Source organism: Hemibagrus wyckioides, linkage group LG17, assembly GCF_019097595.1.
Source record: "Hemibagrus wyckioides isolate EC202008001 linkage group LG17, SWU_Hwy_1.0, whole genome shotgun sequence".
In the NCBI taxonomy this organism is placed as follows: Eukaryota; Metazoa; Chordata; class Actinopteri; order Siluriformes; family Bagridae; genus Hemibagrus; species Hemibagrus wyckioides.
In genome coordinates this window covers 15258007-15277011 of record NC_080726.1, presented here as the reverse complement: position 1 = coordinate 15277011, position 19005 = coordinate 15258007, and the positions used below count along the sequence as shown (strand labels likewise).

The following is a 19005-nucleotide window of genomic DNA, read 5'->3' as shown; positions in this document are numbered from 1 at the left end:
TCTGGGTTTGGCGGTTGCCAGGAGAACGGTACTTGTCTGACTGCATTGTGCCAAGTGTAAAGTTTGATGGAGGGGAGATTATGGTGTGGGGTTGTTTTTCAGGAGCTGGGCTTGGCCCCTTAGTTCCAGTGAAAGGAACTCTGAATGCTTCAGCATACCAAGACATTTTGGACAATTCCATGCTCCCAACTTTGTGGGAACAGTTTGGAGCTGGCCCCTTCCTCTTCCAACATGACTGTGCACCAGTGACCAAAGCAAGGTCCATAAAGACATGGATGACAGAGTCTGGTGTGGATGAACTTGACTGGCCTGCACAGAGTCCTGACCTCAACCCGATAGAACACCTTTGGGATGAATTAGAGCGGAGACTGAGAGCCAGGCCTTCTCGTCCAACATCAGTGTGTGACCTCACAAATGCGCTTCTGGAAGAATGGTCAAAAATTCCCATAAACACACTCCTAAACCTTGTGGACAGCCTTCCCAGAAGAGTTGAAGCTGTTATAGCTGCAAAGGGTGGACCGATGTCATATTGAACCCTATGGATTAGGAATGGGATGTCACTTAAGTTCATATGCGAGTCAAGGCAGGTGAGCGAATACTTTTGGCAATATAGTGTATATATATATATATATATATATATGTATATATATATATATATATATATATATATATATATATATATATTTATAGAAATATGCCATTGAAACGGAAATTACCACCGTGAAGAGACAAATAGGAGACTAACAGCTGGTGAGGACAATTACTTAAGGCTGTGAGAGAACAGCAGAGAAATTTCTAGACAGAGTTTGTTATACAATCTAAATCAACCGTTTCCCTTTTCTGCAATCCCACGCTGAAGAGCAGACACCTGTAAACAGCTACCGTTATGCACAGAGGTTAAGTTGTTCATCAGACAAAGTTGGACACCACCATCATGTACATTCAACATGGACATTTTGTATATTTACAAGGTTGAATTCCTATTTAAACATGAAAAGGAGCAAAGTGGTTAAAATAAATGCCAAGTAAATAACAAGCCACGATACTGAAGAAAGTGCACTGAAGACTGACGGCCTGCTGTTATTTTGAAGCATGACCTTTCCAATGGAAAGCTGTTCTGCTGCTTAGAATGCTTCAGCCATTTAAATCCCAACAATTAAAGACACTTGGGTGTCTAGGAGATGTAATTTATGCAGTTGTTTTGAGGGGAGGATTAGTACCACAAACTAAAATCCCTTCATTATAATAAAAAAAACATTGTTTCTATAAAAAAAAACACACACTAGTGAAAATACTGACTTGGGGATTCATTTGCACCTTGTAACTGATGATCCAGTTGCACTTGTCTATACAAAGATGTAGAATTCCTCAAGAAAATGAGCATTTCCACTGAGAGTAAAAGACAAAGGATTGTACAGTGAGGTTAGTAACATACCGATCTGCTTATCTATATGAGTCCCATCTTCAGTCTTCACCTAGTACTTGAGTATAAGCCCAGGATTGCTGTTATATTAGGATAAGGATATACTTGATCTTGCTAAATAAAAATGTTCAAATGTACAATGACTACACATGAATAAACTATTAATAAACCTCAGGTCTGTTACATCTGCTCTTTCAAAGCTAGCAAAAAAGAAAAAACAGAAGTTATTGACTTTGTGGCTTACTTGCACCATTTTTTTTATGTCCTAGAGAGTAGAAATGCTTAAAGTTTTTGCTTTCATGTCACCACAATTCCCTGATGAGAGTTCACATCATATACAGCAACATTAAGGGAGTGGTGTGACAGCACTTTTATCCCATTGCCTCGAAAATTGTTGCAGCATCATTTTCCTCTCACAAACGCTTATTGATGTCATTCCAACGCCGTGTTCATGAGAACGCCTGACACTGCAGTTTATACACGGCTTAACAGCGCAGCAGTGCTCCTTTAAAGAGATCTGCCATATATCACATCACCTTTGTGTGCAAGAAGGTTCAGTGTTTTAAATTAAAACACTTTCACAGGCTGATGTTGATGCTGAATCCCACACCCCCTTTTCATTTGCTATCTTCTGGGGTAGCACTGGGTGTTATCAGCATCTTTATGTTCAAGGGTGTAATTATAAAACAGCCAAATGGTTTAATCGATTATAAAGGCTGCTTGCAATTAAATACAGTCTCTAGTCACAAAATAATAAGCCACAACTGACCAACTAGCAGAAATCTCAGAGAGGCTGCCATATCTCTGAGAGGTCATAGGTCTGAAGAAAGCTGAAGAAATCCACCCTAGCGAAAAGATGTGGGAGATCGAGTCTAATTGGAATGTGGGTCCAACAGGATTTCTTGAGAGGCTTCATGTAGAGGCTGAAGCGTGTGAACTAGAGCTTTAACAGCAAGAAAAATAATGGCATCCTACAGGGATGATTGTACACCTGCAGACTATAGCTGAGAGATTTCCTAAAGAATCAAATGCTTGTGAAGTACAAGGGAAAATGTGTCAGAAAAAAGGTTTAGGAAATAAAGGGTGAATACAAAATAGATAGATTCAAATAATTAAGTCTTGTTATAAATTAATATCCAAAGGACACGGCATTTAATCACAGAGTTCAATTATTCTGCGAAACCATATATGTTTAATGTCGTTTATCATATCTGCTAGAAGATGATGATGATAAAAGATATGTGTTTTGTTGTTTTTGTTTTTGTAGAAGTGTGCCAATAGGGAGGATCACACTTTATCTGTCCATGACAGGCCTGGACAGCAGGGAGCATGACCAGCTGACCCGATCTACACCATCCTATCAGTGGGAGCCATCTGTTTAGCCAAATGGCCCGAAACTCCACAGCACACACAGAGAAGCCTGGTCTTAGCCTTTTTAAAGATGCCTGCCAGACACAGCCATCTCTCTTTTTGTTACAATCCCCTCTTCTCTTCCTTTATCCTCTGGAAATCCCTTCATCAATGTTCCAATATAAACCAAAGAAAAGCAGGGGGAAAAACATCAGAAATTGTCTAAACAGCGACAACAGTCTTCGTAATGGCTAGTATCATAATCTGTAAAGCATAGAGGAGCTTTACTTGTAAAACAGCACAGAACCTAGAATGTTCTAGGGCTTAAGATGATATTTCTATCAAACCAAAAACAATTCATGGCATGGAAATTAATCAGGCAAGAACGGCCATTTCTCTCACATGCAGTTTCACAGCAAATGTGAAATTATGATCCAGCTAACTAATATGCAGTTCTCATCCATAGATCTGGAATATTTTTTGACAGGTGAATAGACCTCTAGCATTTCTGCTCTATGATGACATATGTTGCTATTAGCAGAGCCTCAGGTTTAATGAGTTTCTGCTGGTAAATTCCTGGCTAAATGCCCTAATGAATAATGAGTGACATGCTCAAAATCACATACTGTAGATTATATACTGCATCACCATTTGAAACATAATATAAATATATAATGTCTGAGCGAATAATGAAGACAAATTGGTCATCATTACACGTTTCTCAATACTGGTTTATTTTTACTCTATTCAGGCATACTGTGCTAGTGTACATATGGTACTTACGGCTGGCAGCCTGGCAACATGATTTGACATACGGCTGACGGTCTGCTGGGAAAACCTGTCAAAAGTTTTCACCAAAATTGTATTTTATTGCCAATAATATAATTTGTGAGAATAATGTGTGAATATAGTGTGTAATTAAAAAAAATAAATAAAAGGAAATACACACTCACGAGACATTTTAGTAGGAACAGCTACTGCTATGCAATGCATAAAACACGGGTCAGTAGCCTTGAGTAATGTTCACATCAATTGTCAGAATGAGGAAAATGATTTGTGAGCTCAGTGATTTGTGTTCTTGTCACAGTGCATTCATGTACGTAAGCAATAAGTAAGTAGCCACAGCTTTAGAAATGAGTAAGGTGAGAAAAATGGTTACACAATTCTCCTATTTCTGTCATCGTTGTGCTTTAAAAAAGGAAGAAAGCTCGTGAAGATGTAATTTATTTTTTATTTTTAATAAAATTTCTCCTTAATCCATGTCCAAAGCACTCATTTATCAACGTACACATGAATCTGTGCATAAATTGTGGACGATTTTTTTTAATGTGACGCTTAAACGTTTGTGCATAGCAATATTTGTGCATATATTTGCACACAGCTTGACTGAGAATGCACAAAGGACATTCTAAATTATTCTGCATGAATTTCTCTCAGCGTAACCCAGTTATACAGCAAGTCCCCTTTAAGCAGTGCTGAGTAGGTGTGTCTCACAGTGTGCCAGCAGTGGTTATATAATGAAATGTGAGAACTTTGGTCTGCACTGAGAGTACACTGTAGCACATTTTAAACAGCACTGCTTTTTCAACATGGTGTACGAGTATATTGTTATAGGAGCGGGGATTCAGGGCTCGTTTACCGCCTACCACCTTGCCAAAAATAACAAGAAAACTCTTCTGCTGGAGCAAGTTGGTGATATATGTTTTAAAACAATGTGTAACTTTGTGTAAGCAGTCGTGCTGTTGAGCTGTTGAGCTGTTGTCATGCTGTAGATGTTTGCATTTATTTTTCAGTGTTATGGAATTAGTCTGTTAAGTAGTGAGCAGAAATCTAGTTAAAAATGTAAAATGTAAAATTGAGGATGCTTGTGTGTGTTTCTCCTCAGTTTGTCCTGCCACACTCCCGTGGAAGTTCTCATGGCCAGACACGCCTCATCCGGAAATCTTATGAAGATGATTTCTATATAAACATGTTGGAGGACACCTATGAGCTGTGGGCCCAGCTGGAAAAGGAAGCAGGAGTGAAGCTTTTCAGGTGTGTGTGTGTGTGTGTGTGTGTGTGTGTGGGTGCCAGTTTACTTTTACAATTTATCTAATCATATAATTAATTAATAAGCACACAGGACATCACCTTGTCTATTCAAAAAGGCGTTGAATCATACACAGGAATGGTCCTTGAGTTTTAAAACATTTAAAGTATTGAAGAGTTACTGTATTAGTCACACTGTCCTTATGACCAAATCCTTACACTTGCCCAATTTCCTGCTTCTAACACATCAACTTTGAGGACAAAATGTTGACTTGCTGCCTAATATATCCCACCCACTAACAGGTGCCATGATGATAATCAGTGTTATTCACTTCACCTCTCACTGCTCATAATGTTATGGCTGATCGGTGTATATATCTATATTTTCCATGTACTCTTTGCATTAATGGCAAGACGGTGATACAGTAGAATGCACAGTATCCCTGGTTTGAGCGACATTTCATGTGTAGGGTTACTCCGGTTTCCTCCAAACTCTCAAATTCATATCAGGCGGTGGCTCGGCTACTCTACTTTGCTGCAAAGTGTGAATAAGTGGGTGAATGTGCATGTGTATGTGTATATGTGTGTATAGATGCATGGTGTCCTTTAATGCACCTAGTGTGACCAGAGGTTACAAGATGAATGAATGAAAAAAATTGTGTAAAATTCTCTTCTACCCCATTATTATTGTAATAGTTTAATAGTTGTAATAGTAATAGGACTTGTTTGGTTGAAAATTTGTTCTTAACCCAGTGCTGAAATGTTAAAATCCCAGCAGCTCCCACTAAAATACCTTGTTAGTGTCACTGATGTGCTGAGAAGGATCCACCAGCCTAATCATACCGGTGCCCCTGAGCATCTGTGAACTAATGTACATGCTAGGTGTGATGTAGACAAGAAATATTGGAAATGTGGACAAATCCTTTCTGAAACTGTTTTGTTATAGTTGTCTGTTCAACATACAGACTGGCCATGCGTGCAGCATAATCACAGGTGAAGGAGAGAATCTCTCAAGCGTGTAAAGGCCGTAGCGTGTGGGCAGCCTTCACATGCCAGTCATCCGTTAAAGAGACACGAGAGGTGTTGATGCATGCAGGCTCTAAACACAGCCAGCCTGTCACAATTCTCTTCCCACATGCAGTTATAAAACCCTTCTGTCCTAATCTCTTCCCACGTACATGCAGTCATAAAACTCTGATCAAGGAATTACACCTTTAAACTTAAACCGATGCGTTACGGTAGTAGGCAGATGTACAGTAGGAGGGCTGCAAACTAATATTCATCATTTTTTGGTCCTTTCAGCTTTGTCTTTGTCATCTCTTCTGAAACTTCCTGACATACACAGACACAAAGTTAATTTTAGATTCCAGTTGGCCAGCCTTGGCATTGCAGCTGTCTTGGATGTGTTAATGGTGATTAATTTACAAGCCTAACTGGAACAGTTAACTATACACTGCCATATGTTGTAGGCGTACTGGCGTGCTGCTGATGGGTCCAGAGAATGGAAAGGACTTACAGCTCATTAAGAGTGTAATGCAGAGGAACAAGATTCCCATTGTGGTGCTAGAGAGAGACGAGTTCAGCCAACACATCCCCAGTGTGAACCTAACTAGCGGAGATGGTGCGATGCTGGAAAGCACTGGTGGAGTATTGTACGCAGACCGTGCGCTCCGAGCAGCCCAGGTCAGCTACATCCAAACCTCTTACACCACTGTGACTACAGATATGTTTTTATTTATTTATTTTTTAATTACTTATTAAATCTAGCACAATATTGGAAACAAGGAAGTTGTAGTTTCCCAGTTCCGACCTAATTTCATCAATTTCTGTAGAACAAATCTGTTTATATTTAACATATTCATCGCACTTGAGGGTTAAAAAAATGTTGCTCAAAGTTTAGCTGAGTTAAAGAGAGAGTTTAAGTATGCCTTGTCATTATAGCCTGTTCCTCTAAAATGTAGGGAAAAAAAGATAAAGAGCACTTGTCATTCCATTTCATTAGAGTATGACAGATCAGCGCAATGCTTCACAAGGAACAAAGCTTTGAGGAGAAAAGTTCTTCTAAGTGCACCATCAAGCACAAAGCAATTAGTCACTTTTATTTCAATAGCCGGACAGCTATTTTCTCCTCTGTGCATTTATTTTAAAAGATTAATCTTCTTTATAGGGTGCAGATAAGGCACCAGACACCATTCTTAACCTTGAAGAAAATGACATACATTTGCCATCATATTTTAAACTGATTTCCTTTTATTCCCCCCCCCCTTTTTTTTAAATGATCTGAGGTGTATTTTTATGGCTGCCAGCTCCCAGCATGGAACTGGACCACATGTTTAAGCATGCACTATAGTCTTGAAGAGGAGACAGCCATCATTAGTCAGTGTAGCTTGTTCTGGCTTTTCCTGCTATAGGACTCCAACCTTGCACTTTGGAGAAAAGAAAATGTTCTCCAGGTAGCAGGCTGGTCTGGCCTACAGCAGATCATCAGAGTGCACTGCATGGCTCCCTGTCTAAAAGCAGTTCTTGCTTCTCGCTCATTAGTTGGTCTGCTCTTTCTAGTCCATCTAGCTGTCTCTTTATCATTCTGCGCTGCTCTTTGATCACAGAACACCTGACAAGAAATACAGCTTGTCCACATAAAGATTCTCTGCTGATAGAAAAGCTTTACACATGTAAATGGAAATGAATTGTAGCGCTACTAGAATGATTGACTATAGTCATAAAAACAAATAAAATTGACCATATACAAGGAATAAAATATACACAGGGAACTTTTGACCTTACGACTGATGCTAGTTGTATTTTAACACCATATTTTAATAAACACTAAAAGTTGTATACTAAAAGTCTTCAGTTGTTTCCTACAAAACAAATTTGGGTTTTGAAATTTGAACTATATGGACGTGATCGCTGCAAAACATTCATTTCATTTATTTCTGTGTTGATTTGAATGCAAATTTTGGGTCATTATTATCCTGAATCCTCTGCTTCTATCTAAACAATCTGGTATCCTTGCTGAAAGAAAAAGAATTCATGATCATGTCAACCAGCACAACAGTCACCACCAGCTAGAAAATCGCTTCATCAACAATCTAGTCTCCTTTTTTAAATAGTGAATACTGGTGCTATTCATTGTATCATTTATGCAAAATTAAATATTTGCATGATTTAACTACAATTCTGAATGTAGTTTCAGTGGGGTTTGGTGAACTTCAGCAACTGCCTCTTTGGCACTCTATGAAGGGCTTATTTTGCACAGCAGCTCTCTACAAAGATGGGGTCTAATATGGAAATTTGTAACTTGACAACATACAGGAATCAGCAAAACTATGCATTTCTGAAACCTGAAATGTTATGTCTGTTTTTGTTTTGTTTTGTTTTTAGAATTAATTGCACTTCTTGTTCTGAAGGGTGCCAATAATTATGGTGGAGATTGTACAATATATGTTAATTCCAAGGTTTGTCTGTTACTGGTTTCTTCATTTTGAGAAATTTTTTTCTCCTCCTTTTTCCAGGCGGTGTTCCAGTCACATGGTGGCATGATAAAAGATGGAGAGAAAGTGATTAATATTGAGCCTGGAGATTTAATCACTGTGACGACAGACTCTGGCACATACCAAGCAAAGAATCTGGTGATCACTGCTGGTCCATGGGCCAAAACTCTTCTGTCCCACACTGGACTACAGCTTCCACTGAAGGTATTGACTGAACCAGAGCTGGACTTTACCAGCTTCTCACTGAACAACAGGCAGACAACACTTTACATTCACTCACCTGCTCCATCTTTATCTGCCTTTAAAAATTCATACAGCAACAATCCTGTCCTGCAGTGAATGCTAGACTCTAGGTCACAATGCATTATCTGAAGGAAAATCATTTCCACCATAGTGCAGCAGTGAGGTCAGAGGCTGAGAATTACACACAAGCCTTTGGAGCGTGACTGGCATCACCTCAGGTCAGCCTGAAAAGTCAGCCACTGCTCAGAATAAACAAGCCAGGGTATTTCTCTTTCCCTGTCCTACCCATGAGTCAGCAAGTCTCACACTCAAACAATCCTCAATATGTCACACACCAACACAGAGACGATGGGGATGCATTCAGTGTTGGTTAGGCTTGGAATTGGTCTCTGAATTGGACTTGCATTATTGAGTAAGGCAAGGACCTGAGAGGCTGCACCCAAGTAAGTGATGTCTGAATTCGTTCTGGGTTTTATGATCTCAGAATGAGGAAGCAGCATGGACAGTTCATTAAAGTGAGAATTTTCTAAATACTTATTACTTTTCTCAGGATGTGATTTATATCCGTGTACATTCATTTAATTAAATCTTACTCCTGATGCTGCAGTAATAAGAGAACAGAACTCTTGGTAATTGCTCTTGGATCAGAAACCGCAGCACCAACATCCCTTTCTTTCTCTGTGTGCCTCGGCAGGTTGTAAGGATAAATGTGTGCTACTGGAAGGAGAAGGTTCCAGGCTCCTACAGTATCAATAATCGCTTTCCCTGCTTCATGCAGTTTCAGCCAAAGGAGGCTGAGCATGATATCTACGGCCTCCCTTCCAACGAATATCCAGGACTGATGAAGGTGAGTGAAAGGATCTGGGAATTTTTGTCCAGCTGATCAAAAAGCCTGTGTGGCCCCCAAAATGCATCTCAGGTGGTGTATTATATACCAAATCAAACATTTTGCACCATATAGAAATGAAAAATTACTCACTAAAAAGCATCAAAGGAAGGAACTAATCAAGAGTCGTTTCTTTAAATTACTAAATGAGATGATGACTTGTTGGTTGCTTCTCTTGAATTCTAAATGAAATACTTTCATTTTACTTCTTGTTTGGGAAACACTTATTTTCAGTACATTAATTTAAAGTACAAACTACTTAAACTGCTGTGCCATTCACTGCAGTGAGAGGAGCATGGAGGAAAGGCACAGAGTCAGGGATCCAGTGAAAATAATGCTCTTGTATTTAAAGAAAGCACAAAAGATCAGCAAAAATAGAGAAAACATCAATCAGATCAAGGTGCAGAGGGCTTTGGTCAGTGCTGGAGGAGTGCAGGTGAAGCAGCTGGGTAGCCAGACCCAGGCAGACCCCAGGAGCATGGCTTGGGCTCAGCAGGTTGAGGAGCATCGAAATCCTCATGACTCTGGAACACAGCTAGAGAGAAAGCATGGAATATTAGGAACCACCTGGAACTCAGTTCTTACCTCCCTCTACTGCTGAGCCTGGCTCCTTCCAAGAATCTTCTCCTGGAGGGTGAAGAGTTAGGGAGCGCTCCTGATTGGTCAGTCAGGTTCTGGTGGGCTCTCAGCTGCCCCGCCTTGCAGCCACACTCAGATGCTCTGGCCTTGGGGCTGAAGTGCCATTGTTTCTTCAGCATTGCTAATTTAGAGGGGTGAGGAGTGATTTCGCGTGGCTTACTTGTGGTGATATGTGCACCACTATCTCACCGCTTATATTATATAAGTTACATATTTCGACAAACTTATCCCAAATTTTGATTGAAAGTCTACCTGTAGTACTCAGTTTAAAGCTGCAGTCACACTCGAAATGTGTAGGTTATGTTTTCAACAAGTCACGTCCTTCATTTTAAAAGGAAAAGTAAAAAAAAATGAATGTCTGCACACAGGACACTAAAATTATAACTTCCTTAATTTTGCAACAGGAGAGACACCTGGTCAGCGGTCAAGAACAGACAAAATAGATGTTACTGATTGACGATGAATATTTGCGCACCAAAGTTCACCAAAGTTAAACTTTACTAACTTTATATCAACGTTAACTTTATCAGAGAATAGGATGACCCCAGTACAGTGTAATATCTGTTGCTTAAAACTCATTTGATCTTCATCTTCAGTAACTGCTTTGGAATTCCTGTCTTACTATGGAGGTATACTTTTGATCAGGCCGTGCTGACCCATACTGCACAGTATGACATGTACAGAATCACTGCACAGGATCAACTTTACTTTAAATTTTATTCTATCAACGGTTTGGATGACCACAGTACTGTGTAATCTGTTAAATAAAACTTATTCATTCATCTTCAGTAACCACTTTATCCTGGTCAGGGTCACAGTGAATATCCTTCGAACGATGGGCATGAGGTGGGAATAAACTCTAGATGGGATAACAGTCAACTTCAGGGCTTCATACACACATTCATACACTCATTCATACATAGGAGCAATTTAATATTGCCACTTAACCTGCTGCCATGTTTTTTGGAGGTGGGAGGAAACCAGAATAACAAGTTCAAACAGAAATTTGAGCTCAAGATCTAACCAGGCACCCTGGAGCAGTGTGGCTGCAATGGTGCCTGCTACAAGACACTTTAAACTCAAAAACTCAAATGCATTAAATTAGGAGCCAATATTCGCAATATTCCATATAAATTTGATCTTCAAGTCAAGTCAAGAGTCAAGAAGGTTTTATTGTCATTTTAACCATATATAGCTGACGCGGTACACAGTGAAACGTTTCTCCAGGATCATGGTGCTATATAAAAAAACAACATAGAGCTATAAAACTACACAGAGCTTAGGGCTGAAAGTAAATTGTCCTAGCCACATAAAGTGCAACATGTGCAACCTAGCGCAAACAGACAATACAAAACAAAACCAAACAGTGCAGGACAGATACTCAAAAAATACAAAATAGTGCCATTCTTTATAATATGTTATACAGTACAATGTGCAAAATAGTAGAGCTGTAAACTAAGAGGGTTCTTGTCAACATATACACTTCTGTATAGTTGGTAGCAGTTTAAAGTGTGTGCACAAACAGCAACAGCAGCAATTATGCAAATGTGCAAAAAACAGCAGGAAAACAGTTCTAATATGGGTGGAGTTATAGACATGTATGTGCTTGAGTTTCACTTTGGTTAGTGGGATTTGACATGAAGAGTAAGCTTTGATATATCCACTGAGAGCTTCACTGAGAAGCATTTCGTAGACTGATCTACAAATCCACAGCGCTGCTCTCTATTCATTGAAGCATGCTTGATTAAAAAGCAATAGTTTCCTCTCTCTCCTCTGACCCATCTACGCCCGGTCATGGACCATGTTTGCAGCATTTAATGGCCTCACTGGGACTTCTCCAGCTCATCATGCTCGACACGGCTGAGGAGGAGAAAACAGATGGTTGAGGTGGGAGTCATGTTAGACTTCTATCTGCTCCAGCCACCACAGCCTGGTTTCGTCTGCCGCTCTTGTCTTGCTCCTCTGAGTAAACTACAAATGATGTGGCGCTGTACTGCTGGACTCTGCTTCCTAATAGGAACAGTTGGAGGTCTTTCGCTTGTTATAAAACCTATGTGTCATGTGTATCACACTCAGATTTGCTACCACATGGGCAGTGAAACGGAGCCTGATGAGAGAGACAGACAGACAGATAGACGGGACGTGGAGGCTTTGTCCAGTTACATCAGCCGCTGTTTCCCCGGCCTTGTGTCTGTGCCTGCAGTTGTGGAGAGCTGTATGTACACGGTGAGTTAGTGCTCTCTACATCCATGCATCTCTACATAATCCAACAAACTTGATGTGTTATGTAAAACTGTAAAAGCAGAATAAAGTCAAGTCAATAAGCTTTTATTGTCAATTCAACTGTATGCAACTAGTGCAGTAAACAGGAAAATAAAACAATGTTCCTTTAGGACCACGGTGCTACATAAAACACAGAACTACAGAGCAAAGTACACTACATACTACATTTACTACATAAAGTGCATGAGGGCAAATAGAGAAACAAGGCACAGAACAATGATACACAAGAGACAGTGCAGTAAAATGCTGTGGATATAAACAAAGTCATATTCAGCTTTATTTTCAAAACTGTATTTTGCATTAATCATTTTTGGTGTTAAAACCTAGAGCTCATAAAGAAGCAGATCTATTTCTATTCTAATTTTAGTTATTATTACTTAATATTATTAAAGCTAATACAGTAGAAGCTATACACTATTAAAAACTAATCTTTTAAATTAAAGATGCTGCACATGACCAAACTGTGCAGAGCCTGTTGTGTATGTGTGTATAGAAGAGGCTTTAAACGACACCGAGGGCTGGATTCATGAAGCAGGATTTATTGGTTATATTTCAGCTTGGTTTATTTTACGCTGGATTTCCTGTCTTACTACGCTGGTTTACTTTTTATCAGGCTGTGCTGACTTATAGTGCACAGTCAACGTGTTTAGGATCAGAGAGTATAAACAGTCAGATGTCAGAAAAATCACACATTTTCCCCCTGATGTACGCTACCGAGCTCACTCCATGTAAACAGTTTTACCATTCTTTAAAAATGGATTTAAGAGCATAACTTGTGTAAAGGTCACTTGTAGGTTGTAGAAATCGTATGGATTTCGCTGAATATTTATGTCAGCGAAGGAGAATTTCCACAGAGGGAAATATCTGTGCTGCCTTTCAGAGCATGATATTGCAAATAACACTCGTCATTAAGCTCTCACTTTTCTGCCATCTAAAGGCGTTTTTCTGTGTGGCATAAAGATATACTGTTGGTCATACAGACAACCTCAGCGAACAAACAGCTTGCTGAACCCATTACAAGGTGGCTGATTTGCAACAGAAATGGACTAGAAAACATATAAGCTTAATTTATCAGTGATAAATTAACAGATGTTTATCAGAGTGGAGTGATGATAGTGCTATAGATTGCACGTACATTCCAGCCATCAATCTTTGACCATTCAGCGAATGCCACCTATTTATAATCTCAACATAATCGGTAAGAAATGTTACAGTGATTCAGTGAACATGCTCAAGTCAGATTCTTTATCATGTCTGCAAGCATTATGCTTCACAATATAACTACCTGATGTTCCTTATTACACACTAATGAGGCAGATCATATCAGTCTTGACCACCCAGAGATAACACAGATGCAGAGATAACAACTAACATTAATGCCCAATATTTTCAAGGTAAAACGTCCCAATAAAAGGAACCTGTACCATTAAAAAAAAAAAGTTTATAACATTTCTCTTTACTGGAAATAGACAAAAACAATAAAATACATGACATGATTTAGAGGGAGATAAATATGTACCTTTATAAATATGTAACATTTCTAGTCCCCCAATTAAAGTCTTTTTTTTTCTCCGTGTTCTCGTGGGTGTATATGACTGTTCTTCCTAGAAAAGATATAAAGAAAGTCCTTTGGCAGTTCCAAAAAAAACCTCTCTGTTCCTCTACATTATTATCTTCTCCCAGCAGCCAAATACAGCAGTGCATTAATTATATGAAAGCTTGTGTTTCTTGCTTTTGATACACCTCTCTGCTTGGGCTCCATAACTGTTTGTGCCGGTTTCAAAAAGAACATCCTCAACTGTATATGAGGAATACACTCAGCCCTATGGACTTTTAATGTAAGAGACATATAGAGGACACTACACTGATAAACTACAACTCATTATTACACACAGCCCTCTGCTGAAGTATACCCTGGAGCCGGCTTTTTTTTTTTCCCGGTTTGGTTCAAGCCGTCTCTGTTTTATGGTTATCAATATAAGACACAATAATAAAAGCAGCAAATTTAAATGGCTAGTCTTGCAACTAAAGAACAATTATAAATATACAGTATAGCTGGTAGTTGAGCAAATGAATCCAGACTGTAAATGATACCAAATGAATCTAAAAAGTATGAAATGATATATAAAAACTATGAAAGTATATTTACCAATTTTCACTAAAAGCTGTATGTCCAAAATTGGCTTGTTATCATTTGGTTGCTTTTTATGCCAAGATTTTTGAGCTTTATTTTCTTGATATTTATGTTTAAAGTTGTCAGATTTCTTGTTTTGGCACAGAAAAGTCTCACTCAATTGGCTGCACTGGGACTTGTTAAAAAGTGGGAGTTTTTAACAAACACTGTGAGAGTTCTCTATGACTGGATTTGTTTGGATTTGTTAAGCAAGAACTTAGTTAAAAAGCCAGCTATGTTTCATGTTATGCTTCAAGAGACACTACTCCAAGACCTGGATTTTAATGAAATATGAATATAAAGAGTTTGCAGTTTTAATAAAAAATAAAAAACTGCACTAGATTACTAAAACAGTAACAAAAACAGATTATATAACCAATAATAGGAACCTGAGGGAACTGAACTGCATGATAGGTTTAAAAATTAGTTTCAGGGTAAGTTTGTGGACCACAGAAAACGCATATACAAAATACATCAACAGTGACTTCCCATGGGAATCCTTCCTCCTTTTCATGGCACTCAGGTTGTTCTCATTGTTTAACATTTACATATGCCATAAATTTAGAGGAACTCATATTTTAACAATTTTTGAAAATTTGTTTTAACTCTTTCCTCCATTCTGATCCCTTTGCTTCGAGTGTTACTCATTAAAAGCAGTCAGTGAAGTATGTAGTGAAGATTTCTCTGTGAAGCGTGTTATTATATCATTCTCTCTGTTTGCCTGATCTCCTTAGATGACACCTGACAAACATTTTGTCCTGGACCGCCACCCAAGCTACAGCAACATTGTGATTGGAGCTGGGTTCTCAGGTCAGGAGTAATAAATCATCCATCTCTTTCTCCCATATCTGTGTGCCACACACACACACACACACACACACAAACACACATTTGCTATCACAAAATGCTGGCTTAGTTTTTAATGAGAGGCTGCGCTGGGGCAGCAGTGAAGGACAGTGAATGGATCCCCCAGTGCACATGCCTTTTATCCTCTAATTAAAGATGCTCGTGGCTCGCTGGGCCACCGCATGCTTCCATAGCTGCCTCTCTGGGACCAAAGGGCTCTCCTGGCATTCAATCCATCTGCTCCTATTGTCTCATCCTTTAACTAATTACGAGGCTAATTAATTTCCGCTCAGACCATGGACTGAAAGGACTCTGCTAGTACAGTTTCATGTTAAAGGCCTGAGGAAAGACGTGCCATAAAGCTTCTACTGGGGTATATTGGGGAAAGCTATTCACTGTGTGCTGTATTGTCCTCGGATACAGGAGCCATTGGATTGAGGTGTGATCGAAAGCATTGTGCTTCTCAAGCACACACCCCATTAATGATTTATGGCATTTATTCTTCGGCCTCGATTCAACATTAGGCCTATGATTGGAACTGAGAAATCCCTGTTATTAACCTTCCACTCCTCTCTTTGTCTCTATTGTGTACTGTAATAACTGCATTTGCCCTATCTGCTTCTTTTAAACACTGCTCTGTGTGTGTATGTGCCTGTATGTGTGTGTGTGTGTGTCGCTAGCTGAAAATCTCAAAGCGTGCAATGATTTGACTCCAATTCTAAGGCATTTTTGGGGGGAACAACCTTCTATTGTCCACTATGTGCTTACCATAAAAGCTGCTATGCCAGAGCCAGGGCTTCACAGTTGCCATGGCAACCCTGTCAAATTAGCATCACACATCACACAGGTCTGTCTGTCAGAAACTCGGCCACTCAGCCGTCAGATCTTCAAAAAGCCTCACTCTGAAAGCACTACATTTTGAATTTCCTTACATATTGTAGCTCTAATTTATTTGTCAGTGTCTGACAGTTTATGTGCAGGGGAGACATTCTCCGTTCTTTAACACAGTGTATGGTCAAAAATCCATGCAGGATGCTTACATGTGTACTTAATTTTTTTCTAAAGCTACTATATACGTACATAAAAGTCTATATATACTCTTCTACTGAGTTCTGTGTGTCACCTGTGCAAAAATCTGATCTGTATCTCCACAGGCCACGGTTTCAAGTTTGGTCCAGTCGTTGGGAAGGTGCTGTGTGAGCTGAGCATGGGCCTGAATCCTTCCCATGACCTTTCACCTTTCAGCATCCAGCGCTTCCAAGGCTAATCCTAAATAAGCTCCATGACACCATTATCTATAGCAGAATATCTCTGAAGAAATTTCTAGTAACGCATGACACAGTGTCAAGAATGATGATTATACACATGATGTTTAATAGTGTGTTACTTTAGCTTGAGTGGACAATGTAGGCAAATCATTAATAGCCTAAAGTCCTTTGAATTAAAATGCTTGTATTAATAGATCATTTCTATGAATTATGTATTGCTAAATGCTCGGTCCAATTGATGTATGTGTGATCTCCCTGGTTCCTGTCTCAAAGCTTCCTCTGCTGTAATCCTCTAAACAGAAGACCACTATACTGTATACATTTACACAAACATCATGTGCTTCCACGAAATCATTTTCAAAGCTGATATGATCTTCCTGCTTCAGTGGGACCTGCTTCTACCACTTGTTTCAATTCGAGGGCGCCATTAGCTTTCTCTAATGAAACACACAATAGCAATGTTTTCATATTTCATTCAACTTAAAGCACATATTTGTTTTATGCATTATTTGCTCCTCTATGCCCAAGTGAGGGTCCCCACTGCATACAAAGCAAATTGTTTGTTTAAAAAAAAAAAAAGGCATCGGCCACAGAGCAATTTGCCTCAAAGGAAGCAGGCAGCATGTTGTTGTGCCGCCTGTAACTATTTCACCCTGTAAACATGTTAATCACTAATCAGGTGGCCCGTTACTATAGCCGTTCACCACCATCAGCAGGAATGAGGAAATTATACAGCGTGACAGCAGGGGAGCCGGAGCCCATTCATCCTTGGGGCTAAGAGCATATTGATTGTGTTAGATTATTAATGGCTGCATTAAATTGCCATCAAGCATGCGTGGGCTAATATTTACCTCAGCAGATGAGGGTTTGATGATGGTGTGAGTTTTTGAACAATGCATGAGCAGAAAGCGGGCGAGAGAGTGTAGGCTCAGAAGCAGCTCCAGGCTGCACTCCAAGCACGCAGGAACCTGGCTCCATGTCAGAGTCTTAATAAATAATCTTTAAAGCTCATGTGTTTAAGGCTACACCAGAAGTCAGGATTTCTGCTTCACACTTTACAGGTAAGCTTTTTTCTATTCAGAAAGCCTGTATTCGGGGGTGATTATGGGGATATTTTGTGTCTAATAGAAAAAAAGAGACTTGGATCAAGCTTGGTCGTGTGGTTTTATGAGGCTGAGAGTATAGCGCTGTTGATCTAGAGCAGGATAAAACAAAGGAGCAGAGGTGTGTTGTAGTGTTTAAGGGCTATAATAGGCTCATCAGGAGAAAGCTGAAAGAACAGAAAGGCAAGCGTTCGACTGAATCACCGAATTAGTGAATGCCATTAAAAGTCTTTATGTGCCTAGGAAAACTACACAGGTTTCTGCTTTAGCCAATGGAAATTCTAGAATAAATGTATGATGAATGGAAATAAATGAATGAAAAAAATTTGAATTTAGATTTTTAAATATGCAAGCAGATATTTTAATTAATGTTTTAATAATTTTATTACATTTTTGTAAATTAGACATTTTAATTTGTAATATTTTCTATTGTTTTAATTGACCCACTTTTTGTCTTTTTAAAATGACTTTCTCCATCTGCATGTGTTGTTGCACAGGAAAAATATACCATTAATTTCAACCACACGCAAAAATAATCAAACAGACATTAAACCCACTACTGCAGAGCTACAGTCTTGTCTTAGTCTTACTGTTGTCCTCTTTTTAAAATCAACTGAGAAATTTCCTGAGACCAAAACCCAACAGTATTCATGTTGGTAGTACTCTCAAGTCGGCTGTCTATGTGCACATGACGGTACTTGTAGATCCTCACCATTTCTACGGGCTCTTGATCAATAGTGCCAGTAGGCAGAAGGGGCTTGAGCCTGCGAAAATCCACCCTGCATCCCCCTGCTTACTTATGTTGAGCTGCACATGTGCACCACTCCACACAGTCCTTCACCAAATCCCATTATTCATTCTTCTGCCCACTCCTGATCCATAACACCACCACAGGCATGGCATGAGAGGACTACTGCAAATGGCATGACTCAGAATTGGACTGAAAAAACTGAAGTACGCTGAGTGAACAACCTGGAAGGGAGCCTTTGGGCATCCTGTGTTGCTATTGCCCTGAAGATCTGGAACGGCATTTCCCACTGTTTGATAAATGAGTAATATTTTTATTCTTCTGTTGTCTTGGAGAAGATATTAATGTATAATCCAGGGATTAATACAGTAGTATGTAATAAATACAGGGAGATTAATTGAATATTAATATTCTCCAGTACACACTGATTCACTTGGCATCTTTCCAACTTTGTTGAAATACAGAAAGGAACTCAATCTATAGTTTGCATAACTAAATACACAATAGGGTATGAGAAATGG

General features: G+C 39.3%; 1 protein-coding gene across 1 annotated transcript; it reads left to right on the top strand.

Moving 5' to 3' along the window:
• Positions 1-4300: 4300 nt before the first annotated feature.
• On the top strand, positions 4301-18308 carry pipox (pipecolic acid oxidase). The gene is made up of 8 exons (XM_058413876.1): positions 4301-4461; positions 4659-4807; positions 6271-6484; positions 8317-8499; positions 9233-9385; positions 12140-12289; positions 15254-15329; positions 16520-18308. The coding sequence occupies exons 1-8, from the start codon at positions 4363-4365 to the stop codon at positions 16630-16632; spliced, it is 1137 nt and encodes a 378-aa protein (XP_058269859.1). The 5' UTR covers positions 4301-4362; the 3' UTR covers positions 16633-18308.
• The last annotated feature ends 697 nt before the right edge of the window (positions 18309-19005 follow it).